This window comes from Neoarius graeffei, chromosome 3, assembly GCF_027579695.1.
Source record: "Neoarius graeffei isolate fNeoGra1 chromosome 3, fNeoGra1.pri, whole genome shotgun sequence".
NCBI classification, from domain to species: domain Eukaryota; kingdom Metazoa; phylum Chordata; class Actinopteri; order Siluriformes; family Ariidae; genus Neoarius; species Neoarius graeffei.
The window spans coordinates 86,711,938-86,726,412 of record NC_083571.1 but is presented as its reverse complement, the minus strand read 5'-3'; the positions used below and the strand labels follow the sequence as shown (position 1 = coordinate 86,726,412).

Sequence of the window (14,475 nt, the reverse complement as noted above, 5' to 3'; positions counted from 1 at the left end):
ACAAACCACAAAAAAGCAACTCGATGGGTTTACCATTTTTTCTTAGGTATGGTGCTCTGCTGGGAGCTCCGCTATAATCATTTATAACCGAAGGCCATTCTGCAGACCATGGAAATATCGCTGGTCTGTACGTCTTTTTCCCACCAGAGAAATGTAAGCTACAAACACTTGTCCATTTCGATTCAGTTTGAAGGTTTTTGTTGTGGATTACATTTATCCATTTCTTTCTTCTCCTCTCCTCGACTGGCCGCTGATAAAAGCTCAAATTTGGTGTTCTCTTTGTTGTGGAAATACAATTAGGCACACAGCAATTCACTTTGGGCAGCATGGTTAAAACCGGTTAGACAGACCAATGCAGTGTTTAACAAAGGTGAAAGTAAACAATACGGTGGAGCTGACCCCATTATCACCCATAATGCATTGCGGTAAACAAACGATGACGTAGTTATGGGTTAGGGTTATTCTGCACAAAAAAGTGATGACAAGCACTAAATTAATGTACTAAACTTCCGGCAATTAGTGGAAACCAGTTTTGTGAGTGATTTTGGTCACCTCAGAAAACAGGTGCAAATTAGTGCCATGCATGGTGCTTGGAAAAGTGTAGCCAGTGATGGTACGGTTTACCTACAGAATCGGGCCACATTTTCTGAGGGGCTAAAGAGAGCATCCTGAGCAGCTGCATCACTGCCTGGTTTGGAAATTGCAGCATTTCGGATCAGATCATAAAACCCTGCAGTGGATAATGAGGACAGCTGAGAAGATCATCAAGGTCTCTTTTCCCTCCATTACAGACATTTACACCACACGCTGCATCCGCAAAGCCATCAGCATTGTGGATGACCCCACACACCTCTCACACAAACTCTTGACCTTCCTGCTGTTTGGCAAAAGGTACCAAAGCATTCAGGCCCCAAGCCTGATTCATCAATACCCAGAGACTGGAATAACAGCTTGTAAAGTGACCATTTACATTTTTACCTCCGCCAACATTGTTGGAGGAGGTTATGTTTTTGCCTCTGTTTGTTTGTTTGCCTGCTCCCAGCATAGCTCAAAAACTAGTGAACTTATTTTGATGAAATTTTGAGGAATGGTGGACCATGGGCCAAGGAACAATTGATTAGATTTTGATGCCAATCCAGATATGGATGCAGATCCAGGATTTTTTTTTTCACTTTTTCCAACTACTCAAAAAGTATTGAATGGATTTTGATGAAATTTGGTGTACAGCTTTAGTATTATCCAAGGTTCAAGTCATGTGATTTTGATGTTGATAAAATGTGGCTTGGTGGAGGTATGCACTCTACTGAGTGCCCTCCTCATTCCTTTTTTTTTAGCCTGCACAATGAGCTTTTTGAAGGAAGATATAGTCAGCACATAAAAAAAAGAGAGTTTCACAGTACAGGGATCGAAACGGGAATTTGGGAGCACTGGTCCATTTGGACCAGTGCCTCTCAGAGGTACTGGTCTGAATGGAGTAGCACTGCTCTGTATTTATAATTACAAATTTCAAGCCGATTTTATATATTTATTCATATAATACAACCATATTATACATGAGTGATCAATTTCAACTGTCTATAAACTTCTTCCTCAGTCATCTCATTATCATCACAATCTTCGAAACCCTCATCCAGATCATCATCATCATCATCTATCGGGTCATACACCACATCATGCTGCGCCTCCTCGTCATCTTCGTCTTCCACCTCCTCATTCTGTCTCTCCTGGGGCTCTACATCTCCTGCCACATACTCCCTCTCATCACCTGCAGGCTGCTCTGGCTCATCATACTTGTTGAGCGATATCCGTTTGTTTTGATAGCTGTCAGAAATGTCAAGCCAAGGACTTTTAAACTTCGCGGGGGTCTAATCTATCTGACCAATAGCGGTTCAAGTTACATTTGTCTTCACGGGCAGCAACGAAAATGAACGGGAAGAAACAAAACTTCGCGCAGCCATGCTGCATGTAGCGGTGTATACTGCGCACGTAAACAATATGGCAGCGCCCGCGTCTATGCCAACTTGACAAATGTCTCACAAAATCTATTGAAATTATCGTAAAAAATGGTAAAATAGACCAAGTTCTGCTTAAAATGGGCGAGAATCGTTGATAGAAACCATCGAGGCAGTGAGTAGTTTGATATATATATAGCGTGGCGAGCAAGTCGCCCACTCGGTCGAGTACATGTTGTCACTAGTCGCCCGTACCCTTTCCAACTCGCATTGGCGAGTGGGCGACCGCCCGTTTCGATCCCTGCAGTATTATGTCTTCAAAAGTTGTTGAATGTATTGAAGAGTTTTGTTTGTGAGTAACCATGATTGGCGATCAGATGGCTTCTTCTTGTGTAAACAGTTTTGTTTCTTGGTTACTTATCACAGCGTAAAGTACTAGATTGGAACGGAAGTGTAAAACCTGGCTCAAAAGACTACAGTTAGTGTGGGTGCAATCAGTTAATTATTGATATTAAGTGATCAATCTCGTTAAATCAGTCTCATTAAATTTTGAAGGTCAATAATTAAAATGAATCAATCCCATTGAATCATTTAATTTGACTCGTTTGAATTGAATCATACCATAGAATCACTCTCATTTGAAGTGAATCGTTCAATGAATCATTTAGTGAATCGTTTAGGGAATTGTTCAATGAATCATTTAGGGAATCGTTCAATGAATCATTTAGGGAATCATTTAGTGAATCATACCATTAATCCTGGTGCTTAATAATAAATTACCAAACAGCTAAATTATGGTACATTTCCAAATTATTAAGATCACTTACCATATTATATAACATTTGCACCCTTTTTGAATTCTTTGAGAAAATTGGGGACTTCAGATGTTGTTCACACAAATAAACACAGTTTGTTTAATAAATGAATTTATTATACAAAGATAAAAAGATAAATCAATATATACAAGCAGTGAAGTGTGTGTGTGTGTGTGTGTGAGAGAGAGAGAGAGAGAGAGAGGGAGTGTGAAGGACTTGACCATGTGTTTAGCCTCGTGTAGCTAACTACACGTGGTGGAGGCCTAGCTTGTTGGTAGCTAAACAAAAGAATGTTATCTAAACAGAACAAAGGATTAGCTCTGTGTTTAGCCTCGTGTAGCTAACTACACGTGGTGGAGGCCTAGATTAGCCTTGTGTTGCTAGTATGTGTTTGTGAGAGGCCCTATAGCCTAGCTAAAGTGTGTTTGTTAGGCCTGATGGCTTTCTGAGCACATGGTAGGCCTTGATTAGCTTTGTGTTGCTAAGCAGACAAAAGCGAAGCTGTAGCTAACCCACTAGCTCATAACCATACTGAATCCACTGAAATCTTAATGACATCAAGATGTATAATAATGAGAACTATATGTTAGTAGTAAAGAATAAAAGAGAGAAGCATGCGCAGCCTATCTATTAAACAATTGAGAGAACATAGAACCAAAATAAATCAACACGCTGCGTGTTCAACAGTGTAACAATAAACCTGGGTTTAAATTCACACTATTTCAAATAAAAGCAAATTCCTAAGACTATCCTAATTATGCCCAAATGCCAAAATCTTACTTAATCCTGCCTTTAGCAAGATATGAAGAACTATTCGCCGGTGTAGTCTCGGGCCTCGCCGTGGGAGCACGTGAGCCGCTCGTGATGGAGGCGGAGAAAACTTCCGGGTCCAGCGGAGCACTTGGTGGTTCCCGTGAAAAGCAGAGGGTTCTTGGTCCGAATCTCAGCGTTCGTGAGGAAAAGTCTCTGATCAGAACCAGATGCACAGCGCTTTGAGTTAAAAAGGATTCAATCGCTTCTTAACTTCTGACTGCCTGGGCTGCAGTCGTGACGTCACTTCTAATGCAAGTAAACCGGTTGTAACTCAGGCTGAGTTTAAAGATCGCGCGACTCTAGAGTTTACCTTTGCCAAGGGTAAGAAGCAAAATCGCGCTGAGTGATGGATCTTGCAAGAAAGAAGACGTCTTTTTGGGGTGGAGAGCGCGCCTCTTTATACATCCAGATCCATCGGAAGCCAGACGTGAGAGAGCAAAGATGGAAGCGTTGTCCCATTGTTTTATGTTTCCTTGTATGATGACGTAGATGATCCCGCCCACGCGTGACGTAGGTCACACGGAAGTGGACTGGGAATTGTAGTTCTGACACAAGATGGCGGTATGATACCTACAGTTAGCATGTTTGCTGGGTTAGCAAGCAAACCAAACAAAGCCAATCAAGGCACTCAACTTACTCGGAATGACCCCCTTTAAGTAATGCACAAAGATTTACTGAGTTTTGAACCGATTCTGTTGTGTTTAGGGCAAATAAAATGTGTCTATCGTGCTACCGTATCTGAATTTTCAGGTCGACTTAAAAATAAACTGCTATCAAATATCATAGCTATAAAGAAGTGAGTATGTCCCCCTTCAGTTTGATTAAAGAGTTTTATACATCTACTTCTCTGTAAATACTCTCTGAGTAGAACTGACATTACAAAGTGCTTTGCATCTTAAAAAGCCACATATGATCAAACTCACACTTTGTAGATAACTTCAAAGCTCCGTGTTATCATTAAAAATGCATCCCCTGCCTGCTGCAGTCTAAATGTCATTAATAAGCCACTAAATGCTCAAATGTACAGAGAACACTTGCACTTTGGCTTTGAGTTTATTTCTTCTGCTTTCGTTAGCGAACATTACAGCAATGCTTTTAGAAGAGAGGGAGGAGAAAACAAGGTTTTTGAAAAGTTGAGGGCTGATACTAGGAAAAATAAGTCATATGAACAGAAGAGGCTACAATCCCAGGGGAGGGAAAGTAAAACTGGCTGAGAATAGGAAGGTGGAAGAAGCAGAGATGAGACTGAAAAGAAGCAAATGAGAATGTGGTCATCAGTGAGCGAAAGAAAAGACAGTGAATGTGAGTTCTGTCTCTATCCATCTGTGTCATACAGCACAGGGTCACCTGTAGTTCAGAGCAAGCAGGGAATGGATGAGCTGGGAGAAGCAGTGGACTCATTGACTGTGAACAGGAAATCAATAGCAACATCTAGCATAGATCTGCAGCAGTGCAGACCAGCAATACAGCACAGTAAAAGAGAAAGAGAGCGAGAGAGAGAAGTTGGCAAGCAAGAATCCAAATTGGATGAGCAGACGAGCAAAAGTAGATAAAATCTTTCAACCAACATTGTAGATTTTTTGTTATGTACAGTAGTATCCAGTATTTCCAGCGCAGATCTAAAGCTTACATAATGCTAGATTAAAATGCTGTAAAATAGTGTTGTTGTGCAAATGGCATGTGCCGTCATTATAAAAGCCATTAGTTAGGAAGATTTCATGCAACAAGTAGCAATCATGGTGAAGATGAAGGACCTTTTTAAAGTTTTCATTATTCAATAACATTCAAACAGAAAAAGCTACAGGGCCATAGCAAAGACCTTATGCCCAGGTCAGACGGCAGAAAGACGCATGCTGCGACCTGTGATCGGTCGGGTGGCAACTGATTTGCAGGTGGATGCAGGCGTTTTGCGTCAAATCCTTTGTTGTGGTTAGACGTATTGCAAGATGCAGAGTTTTTAAGCTGAATCTTGTCACGGGCCAGCTGGGAACATCTAGGTCCTGATCCGATCTTTCACCCCATTCCCTAGTTTTCCCCGAGCTTTCCCCGTGCTGCGGCCAGCACACCTGTCTCTCATCAGTTCATCCACAACTCTATATTATGCTGCTCGGATATTCATTCAGCGCGGGATTGTCTTCGTGTCAGGATATGGTTTTTCACCCATTTTCCCACTGGTTTTTGTATTCTATTATTTTGTTACTTTGCTGCGCACTCTGGAGTATCTTGCTCTTCTGTGGATATCTTTTATTGGGACTGTAAGCGCGTTGATTTCCCCGACGCCGAAGCGCTTTGAACTTTTGAACTTCTGAACTGTGTTCTTTGAACTGAGAGTTATTTCCCCTTGTGGGGCTGCATTTCTGGACTCTATCATGCTTTTTTCACCCTGCGATTGGTCGCTCAAGCATTGCACGACCGCCTGCCTCTACATGCGTCAACCTGCTATTTGCACCGATTGGAAGCGAATCGCAGCTGAAATACGAACAGATCGTGATCCACTTGCGTCAACCTGCCTCTACTAAAGACCCTCTGCAACACTGCCATTATCTGCGTCGTCATGTGTCGATGCAAGACCAGTCTTGCGTCTACCTGCTATTTCATTATTGCAGGTAGACGCCAATAGTTGAAAACTAGTTGCAGCCTACCGTCTGACCTGAGCATTAAACATCCCTGTTGCTGTAACTGGTTCAACAGTATGCAGGTAGAAAGTTCCTAGAACCACAACTAACTGTTCCCAGACATGTGTACCACACAACATATCACAATATGCTCTCAGACTAATGATAAGGAAGGTAAGAGAAAAGCCAGCAGTCACTCAAAAAGAGTTGCAGGACTACCTGAAAGCAGCAGGAACAACAGTTACACTGAGAACAATAGGCAATGAACTGCACCATAATGATCTCTATTCCTACACCTCACACACACACACAAAAAAACCTCTGCTTAAAATGCACAGAGAAGTGTGTCAAAAAGCATTTAGACACATGGCCAGACAAAACAAAAACAGAACTCTTTGGCAATAATTCAGCTCATCATTGTTTGGGTAAAGAAGGGTTGCACATTATAATCCCAAGAACACCACACCCACAGTGAAGTATGGAGAAGTATGGAGCATCATGATTTGACACTTCGACAAGGCAACAATCCCAAACACAGCCAAAATAAACCAAGAAGATCGTAAGAAGAAGCCAAGCCAAGAAGCCTTTATTTGTTACACGTACACTCAAGCACAGACTGAAGCACATAGTGAAATTTAACCTCTGTTTTTAACCCATCTGAAGCAGTGAACACACACAAGCACACACAAGTGAGCAATGAGCACACACACATATCCAGAGCAGTGGGCAGCTATGCTACAGCACCCAGGGAGTAGTTGTGGATTAGGTACCTTGCTCAAGTGCACTTCAGCCCAACCTCAGGCCATGGCTGCCCCATGTTAACCTAACCACATGTTTTTGGACTGTGGGGGAAACCGGAGCAGCCGGAGGAAACCCACACAGACACGAGGAGAACATGCAAACTCCACACAGAAAGGCCCCCGTTGGCTGCTGGGCTCGAACCCAGAACCTTCTGGCTGTGAGGCGACAATGCTAATTACTACACCACCGTGCCGCATGGCATAGTCAACCACCTGGACTGAATTCCACTGAAAATATATGGAGGATTTTGAAACCAGCCACTTTAACAGGAACATTTGTGAAAACATGCAATTATCCAATCAGCCAATTATGTGGCAGCAGCGCAATACATGAAATCATGAAGATACAAGACGGTAGCTACAGTTAATGTTCACATCAAATGTCAAAATGAGAAAAAAAAATGTGATTACAGTGACTTTGACCTTGGCATAGTTGTTGGTGCCAGATGGGCTGGCTTGAGTATTTCAGAAACTGCTGATCACTTGGGGTTTTCACACATAACAGTCTTATACATAATAGTGCACCAAACAAAAAACATTCAGTGAACAGCAGTTCTGCTGGGAGAGATGCTTTGTTGATGAGAGAAGTCAGAGGAAAATAGCCAGACTGGTTCAACCTTTATTTGATGGTTCTGTGTAACAAATGTAAACAGTGTTCCAGGGTGCTGTTAACGTCACAGCCGGATATCTGGTTTTATTGCAAATGGTTGTGGCCAGGGAAGCCTATTTTTAGCAATAGCATAACTTTTAAAATGGATAAATTGTTGTTTTAATGCTTTATTTTTAATTTAAACATGCGGAGGGCACATCAGGGCACATGGCATGATCGGCAAACTGTGTTTGTTTTTGGGTTTGGCTTGACTTTAAGTGATACTGACATGAACAGGTCTCCTCGGTGCTATTTTATAGAGTTTAACACAAACTTTCAATTTCCGATGTAGTCGCAAGGTGTGGAGATGAAAACTCAACAACAACAACAAAAAAATTTAAACCTCCTGTCATGAAGCGATACCTGGAATTCCCTTCCCTTCTGCCGAGAATGGCTGAAACTGGAAATGACGTAGATCAGTGAACACCTGCCTGGAAGGCACACCGACAAAACATGTTTTCATTACAGAAATGTCTTGTATGATTGGGATGAAGAGGAGTTAGTTGGGGAAGAGCAGGAGAGGGAGAATGTAGGGCTCGGGATAGAGCCCTACCGGTTTGAGCCGTACCAGGACTGTCACAATGACAACCACAATGAGGTGAGTGACTGCCACTCAGATCTCGGCAAGTGGACATGGCGGAGGGATGATTGGAACAGACCACCTGTTTTTGTTTACATTAATAATTGCCAATACCAGCTGTTGTTAGAATCTTTTACTGACGTAATTGTTGGTATAATAGTAATTCCTGTCAATAAGTTATAACTCAGGCCACGATAAAATAATTGTTTTTGTTCCAATTCGGCAATTGCCGATGAATACCGACCTTCCAAAAGCACAGCGTGGCACAGAGATGTGTCACTTAGTGTAGACAACCGTAGTGGAAAATAGTCACTCGAGTGCAGCCTGCTAGTTTAGATCTACTCTACTTATTTTATTACCTGAAGGCTAAAATAAAATACTTTCTCAGCTACCTAAGAGTACCTACTCACTGTTCAAGCCTGTGTTTGTCATTGTTTAAGCATTTTCAACACTCTGGAATAATGGAGTGTGTGTACAATAGAGTGTGCCATATGTCTGCCAGATTGCTTTATTTTCACAGAGAAGAGTGAATTTATTTAGGTCTCAGTATTATTTTAAAACCTTTTCAGTATTGTAACGTACCACACAGGAACACTGCATTAATACCATAATATTTTGAAATAATCCCCCATGTTATTAAGTGACTGGGTGTGTCTCTGTTCCTTTGGTAATGATAGAAAATAATGTTTAAAAGTCCTGGCTTCAGACGCTGTGCACACACTTCCGGTTTCTGCAGATTCCCCGATCTACATCACAACAAGGCACCACAGTTCCTGTCTGCTCAATCATGCCACTCTGGTGTTTTTTTTTTTATCATCAAAGGCTTATTATTTGCAATTGCATTGTGGGTGAAAATTATCATAACTATCTTTATTTTCACGGAGTCACAGGGAAGAGTGAATTTATTTCGGTGTCTGTATTACTGTAAAGGCCTGGTTAGTACTTGGATGGGAGACTGCCTGGGCATACAGGCGTTGGCATAGGAAGGACTCTGACAACCGTGGTGAGCTAAAAAGCATCTCAAAATCCACAGCACGTAGGTCCTTGAGGAAAAATCTAAAAATATTTATTTTTATAACCACTAATAAGAAAATGTTCATTCAGTGTTGTGGTGGTAAGCTAAACAGTAAAGTTACATTTTATCTGCTCGGTCTTTTCATATATTGATTGCATATTTAATACAAATTTGGATTTATAGATATATATGTATGCCCGCTACTGATGGACACACTGAGCACTCGAAATGCATACTCACAGACTGAGCCGTTTTAATGGCTACAAATCGGTGGTTGCCTTCTTTCCCGCATACATAGCCAAAGGCCCGGTGGTCTGTGATATCCTTGGCAATGTAGGAAATCTCATGAACTGCATGGTGGTGCTGAAGAACCTGAAAAAAAAGTACATAGTTTCACATATTTAGTTGAATGTATCTGATCCAATCATTTGTGAAATATGAAGGAGAAGGGGTTTGTAGTGATGAAATATACTTGATAAACAAGGCAGAAGAAAGGATCATGTTGAGCTATGATTCTCAAAGTGAGGTCTGAGGGGATACCCAGAGGTGCAAAAGCAAAGCCAGAGAATCAAAGATTTAATAACATTACATCGGTGGGTTTTATAGTTGTTAAAAGTGTTATATTAAGTAATTATATAGTGTTAAGCGTGGTTGACTGAAAACTGAATCGAGTTAATCCTCAATATTTTAGAAAAATCTATAAACTAAGAAAACTGGTACAAATATGATACAAATGGTTTTAAATCCCCATTTTATTTTACAGTGCATTAAGTATCTGTTTTTAAATGTGTTAGTAATTGTGTATTAATTCAAAGGAATTACCTTGAATGGTGGACATTTAAATAAATAATAAACTATGTGAAAATTGTTAGATTTGTAAAGCTACTTGGGGACATACCAGTGTAAATGTATTTTTGTGTGTAGTTTAGCAATTAGAGATCTCTGATGGTGCAAATTTAAACAACCAACCAAACAAATTTGCATAGGTTTGATTATTATTATTTGAAAAGTTGGAATATGTTTCTAATTAAATCCTATGAACATAAGGCTTACATCCGCAAGCCAGGCCGGATGAGCTTATGCGATCATGCGTTGTCCGTCGTCCGTCATCGTCGTCCATCCACAATTTACAAAAATCGCTGCTGCTCCTCCTACAGGATTGATTGGATTTCAATCAAACTCACACACAATGTTCCCCAGGTGGGTGTGCATAAACGATGTGAAGATGGTGGCGCCACCTGTCATATTTTATGGGCGTCTTGGCCGGTATGAGCTACAGCCTCACTGAGGCTATTTTTTTTTTAAACTGCAGGGGTCTATGGCTGCAAAAAGTCTAATAATGCCTGATGTACTGGGTTGCATCGTCGTCACTGCTGAACCCGATCTGGGCTTGAGGAGAACCATGATTGGTTGACTTTGTCAGAATTGCAGCAGAAGGGTGGCCAGTTCCTTTCTGCGCACTCACACACACCTATGGGCAATTTTAGAGTAGCCATTTAACCTAAACACATATCTTTGGGGGAAACTGGAGCACCCAGAGGAAACCCACGCAGACATGGGGAGAACATGCAAACTCCACACAGAAAGTCCCCCGTCGGCTGCTGAGCTTGAACCCAGAACCTTCTTGCTGTGAGGCGACAGTGCTAACCGCTGCACCACTGTGCCTCCCACTGGACTGCATAATCACAAATATTGTAGAACTAAAGCACACTGGCCTGGCGTCGTCAGAAAAAGTCCTGTTTGATTATAGGCTGATAAGGGCACTACGATTCACTGAATTTGATTCAGTTCTGAAAGCTGCAGCTGGTATGCAGAAGATACCTTCAACTAGAGCGTCAGCGATGTAGTAGCTCATACGGCCGTACCATGAGAAACCAGACTCGTTTATAAAGCTAAGTTGTTCTTCATGAGAACAATTAGATCTTCCAAACAAAATGATCAGAATCAAAATCCATTGAAAACTGAGAGAGGAGTAGCGATTTTCCTCAAAGTTTGTTAACTGGCCTAATTAGCAACTCGTTAACGAGAAATCACAAAACCAAGGAGTGACTTTTTTGCACAATTATTAGATCTTCCAAACAAAACAATCAGAATCAAAATCCATTGAAAACTCAGGGAGGAGTAGCGATTTTTGTGAATTGTGGATGGACGGATGGATGGATAGATGGATAACAGATACTGCATGATGGCAATAGTTCAGTGCTCTATGGCCGGTGAGCTAATAAACCTGATAAATTTGTGTTGCTGTAGCAGTGCTGCATGTCAGTATGTAACCTCTAAAATAGAAAGAGCCTTCAACCATGCAGGAAACAACTGCTGGAATCTCGGATAGTGCCAGAAGATAGGGGAGTTCGAAAAAGAGGCACAGAGTGCCAAGAGCTCATAAGGGAGGCTCCTCTAGCCTGCTCCTAAACTCCTGTATCCCTACTGGAGCAATACAGCAATCATCTACTGAACTCATCCACCACAAGTGGCAATCATTTCCTCTCCACCCACTCAGCTCCTGCTCATTATAACATCAGCGGCATAATTTGTACTCCTCACTTCAAGAGCTTGACAGTTTATTTGAGGGTTTTGCAGTCTGTGTCATCTCAAGGGGATTCATTTGACTGTAAGGTGCTATTTTCTACTCTTAAACACATGGCAAAGTGCTTGACATGTTAACCAAACTGAGACTTCTTTCAAGAGACAAAAAATATAAAAGGTTGCAAAGAGAGAGACAGAGAGAGTCTCATTGTTTCATGTAGCCACAGAACTGCTGAGCATGGAGCATTTGTAAGACCTTGTAACTAAAATATAGGATGGGTAAAGTGGTATAAAAAAATAATGTCTAATCAAATTTCTTGCCTTCTGCTTGTGGGTGCATGGATATCAAGCTAAATAAAATATGGAAAATGTCCAATGCCAGGCGAAAAATCCACAAAAATCTATGACTGCGCAATATAAAAAATGGTTTGTCTTCGAGGGATTAATGTAATACAAAGTGACAAAAGCCCCCTTCACCATCAGCTTTAATCTTTCAAGCACTTTCTGAGCCTTAGACGTGAAATCTCCCCATCAAATAACTGTGCCTTCTTTCCTTCTGGGTGGTTTGAAATTGGAAGCGGAGAAAATCCTTGAAAGATTAATTACTTGTGAAACCATTCAACAGCAACCGTCGTCGACCAATTTCACGGAATGGAATGTTGCCTTGAGCTTGTAAAACAAGATTGTGATACCACTGTCAAGGGTCAATTTCCAATTTTAATGACCTATTAAAAAATTGCGCATACAAATATAGACACACACAGAGGTACACGTAGAAGAACGTGACATGGCTATGTGTCATGCAGACTTTATCAATTAAATAATACATCATTACATGTACAACCCCAAATCAGAAGAAGCTGGGAAGGCACGGAAAATGCAAGTTAAAAAAAGAAAGCAGTGATTTCTAAATTTACTCTGATTTGTATTTCATTGCAGACAGAATGAACCCAAGATAGCTCATGTTTTATCTGGTCCACTTCATTTCATTCGTTAATATCCGTCCATTCCTGCATTTCAGGCCTGTAACACATTCCAAAAAAAGTTGGGATGGGGCAATTTAGGGCTAGAAATGAGGCAAACCAATTAAATAATGATGTGATTGGAAACAAGTGATTGTAATCATGATTTGGTACAAAATCAGTATCCAGAAAAAGCCGAGTCTTTGAGGAGCATAAAAGGGCCAAGGATCTCCTGTTTATTAACAAATGCATAAGAACATTAGGGCAAGGGCACAAGCCTAAGCTGAACACCCGTGATCTCCAATCCCTCAGATGGCACTGTATCAAGAACCACCATTCATCTATAGTTGATACAAACACACTGGCTTGGGATTACATTGGCAAACTTTTGTCAAGCTCTACAGTACAGAGTTACATCCACAAATGCCAGTTAAAACTTTACTGTGCAAAAAGGAAGCCTTATGTTAACTGCGTCCAGAAACACCATCGACTTCTCTGGGCTCAGAGGCATCTGGGATGGACCATCACACAGTGGAAATGTGTATTGTGGTCAGATGAAGAAACGGATGCCATGTGCTCTGGACCAAAAACGAAAAGGACTGTCCAGATTGTTACCAGCAACAGGTCCAAAAGCCAGGGTCTGTCATGGTATGGGGTTGTGTCAGTGCCCTTGACAAAGGTAACTTACACTTCTGTGATGGCAGCATGAATACAGAAAAGTACATTAAGATTTTGGAGCAACATATGCTGCCTTGAAGACGCCATCTTTCCAGGGATATTTCAACAAGACAATGCAAAACCACATTCTGCACACATTACAAAGGCATGGCTGTGGAAGAAGAGGGTGCCTGTTCCCTCTGTCCCCAATAGAGAATGTGTGCTGAATTTTGAAACAAAAAATACGACATTGATCTGACAAACAATAAAATTCATGAGGTAAAACATCAAATGCACTGTTGTATTATGTTGAATGTAATACAGGTTCATTTTAATTTCAATTTTAACATACCATCCCAACTTTTTTTTCCTTTGGGGTTGTCGAATTGCATTTTCACATGCACCTGGGAAGCTTTTTTTTTCCATTAAAAAAATCTTGGTCAGCATCATCTCATCTCATTATCTCTAGCCACTTTATCCTTCTACAGGGTCACAGGCAAGCTGGAGCCTATCCCAGCTGACTACAGGCGAAAGGCGTGGTACACCCTGGACAAGTTGCCAGGTCATCACAGGGCTGACACATAGACACAGACAACCATTCACACTCACATTCACACCTACAGTCAATTTAGAGTCACCAGTTAACCTAACCTGCATGTCTTTGGACTGTGGGGGAAACCGGAGCACCCGGAGGAAACCCACACGGACACGGGGAGAACATGCAAACTCCACACAGAAAGGCCCTCGTCGGCCACGGGGCTCGGACCCGGACCTTCTTGCTGTGAGGCAACAGCGCTAACCACTACACCGCTGTGCCACCCGGTCAGCATCATAATTGGCTTAATTATAAATCATCTCATCTCATCTCATTATCTCTAGCCGCTTTATCCTTCTACAGGGTCGCAGGCAAGCTGGAGCCTATCCCAGCTGACTACGGGCGAAAGGCGGGGTACACCCTGGACAAGTCGCCAGGTCATCACAGGGCTGACACATAGACACAGACAACCATTCACACTCACATTCACACCTACGGTCAATTTAGAGTCACCAGTTAACCTAACCTGCATGCCTTTGGACTGTGGGGGAAACCG

The 14,475-nt window shown here is 41.7% G+C and overlaps 1 protein-coding gene across 5 annotated transcripts in view; it reads right to left on the bottom strand.

The window, feature by feature from the left end:
- The window catches only part of dab1a (DAB adaptor protein 1a), a 309,356-nt gene that overhangs the window by 88,389 nt on the left and 206,492 nt on the right, over positions 1 to 14,475 (bottom strand). For all 5 annotated transcript variants that reach the window (XM_060917585.1, XM_060917588.1, XM_060917587.1 and 2 more), the window contains exon 4: positions 9,480 to 9,611. In XM_060917585.1, coding sequence (XP_060773568.1) covers positions 9,480 to 9,611 — 132 coding nt within the window. The remainder of the gene's footprint in view (positions 1 to 9,479; positions 9,612 to 14,475) is intronic.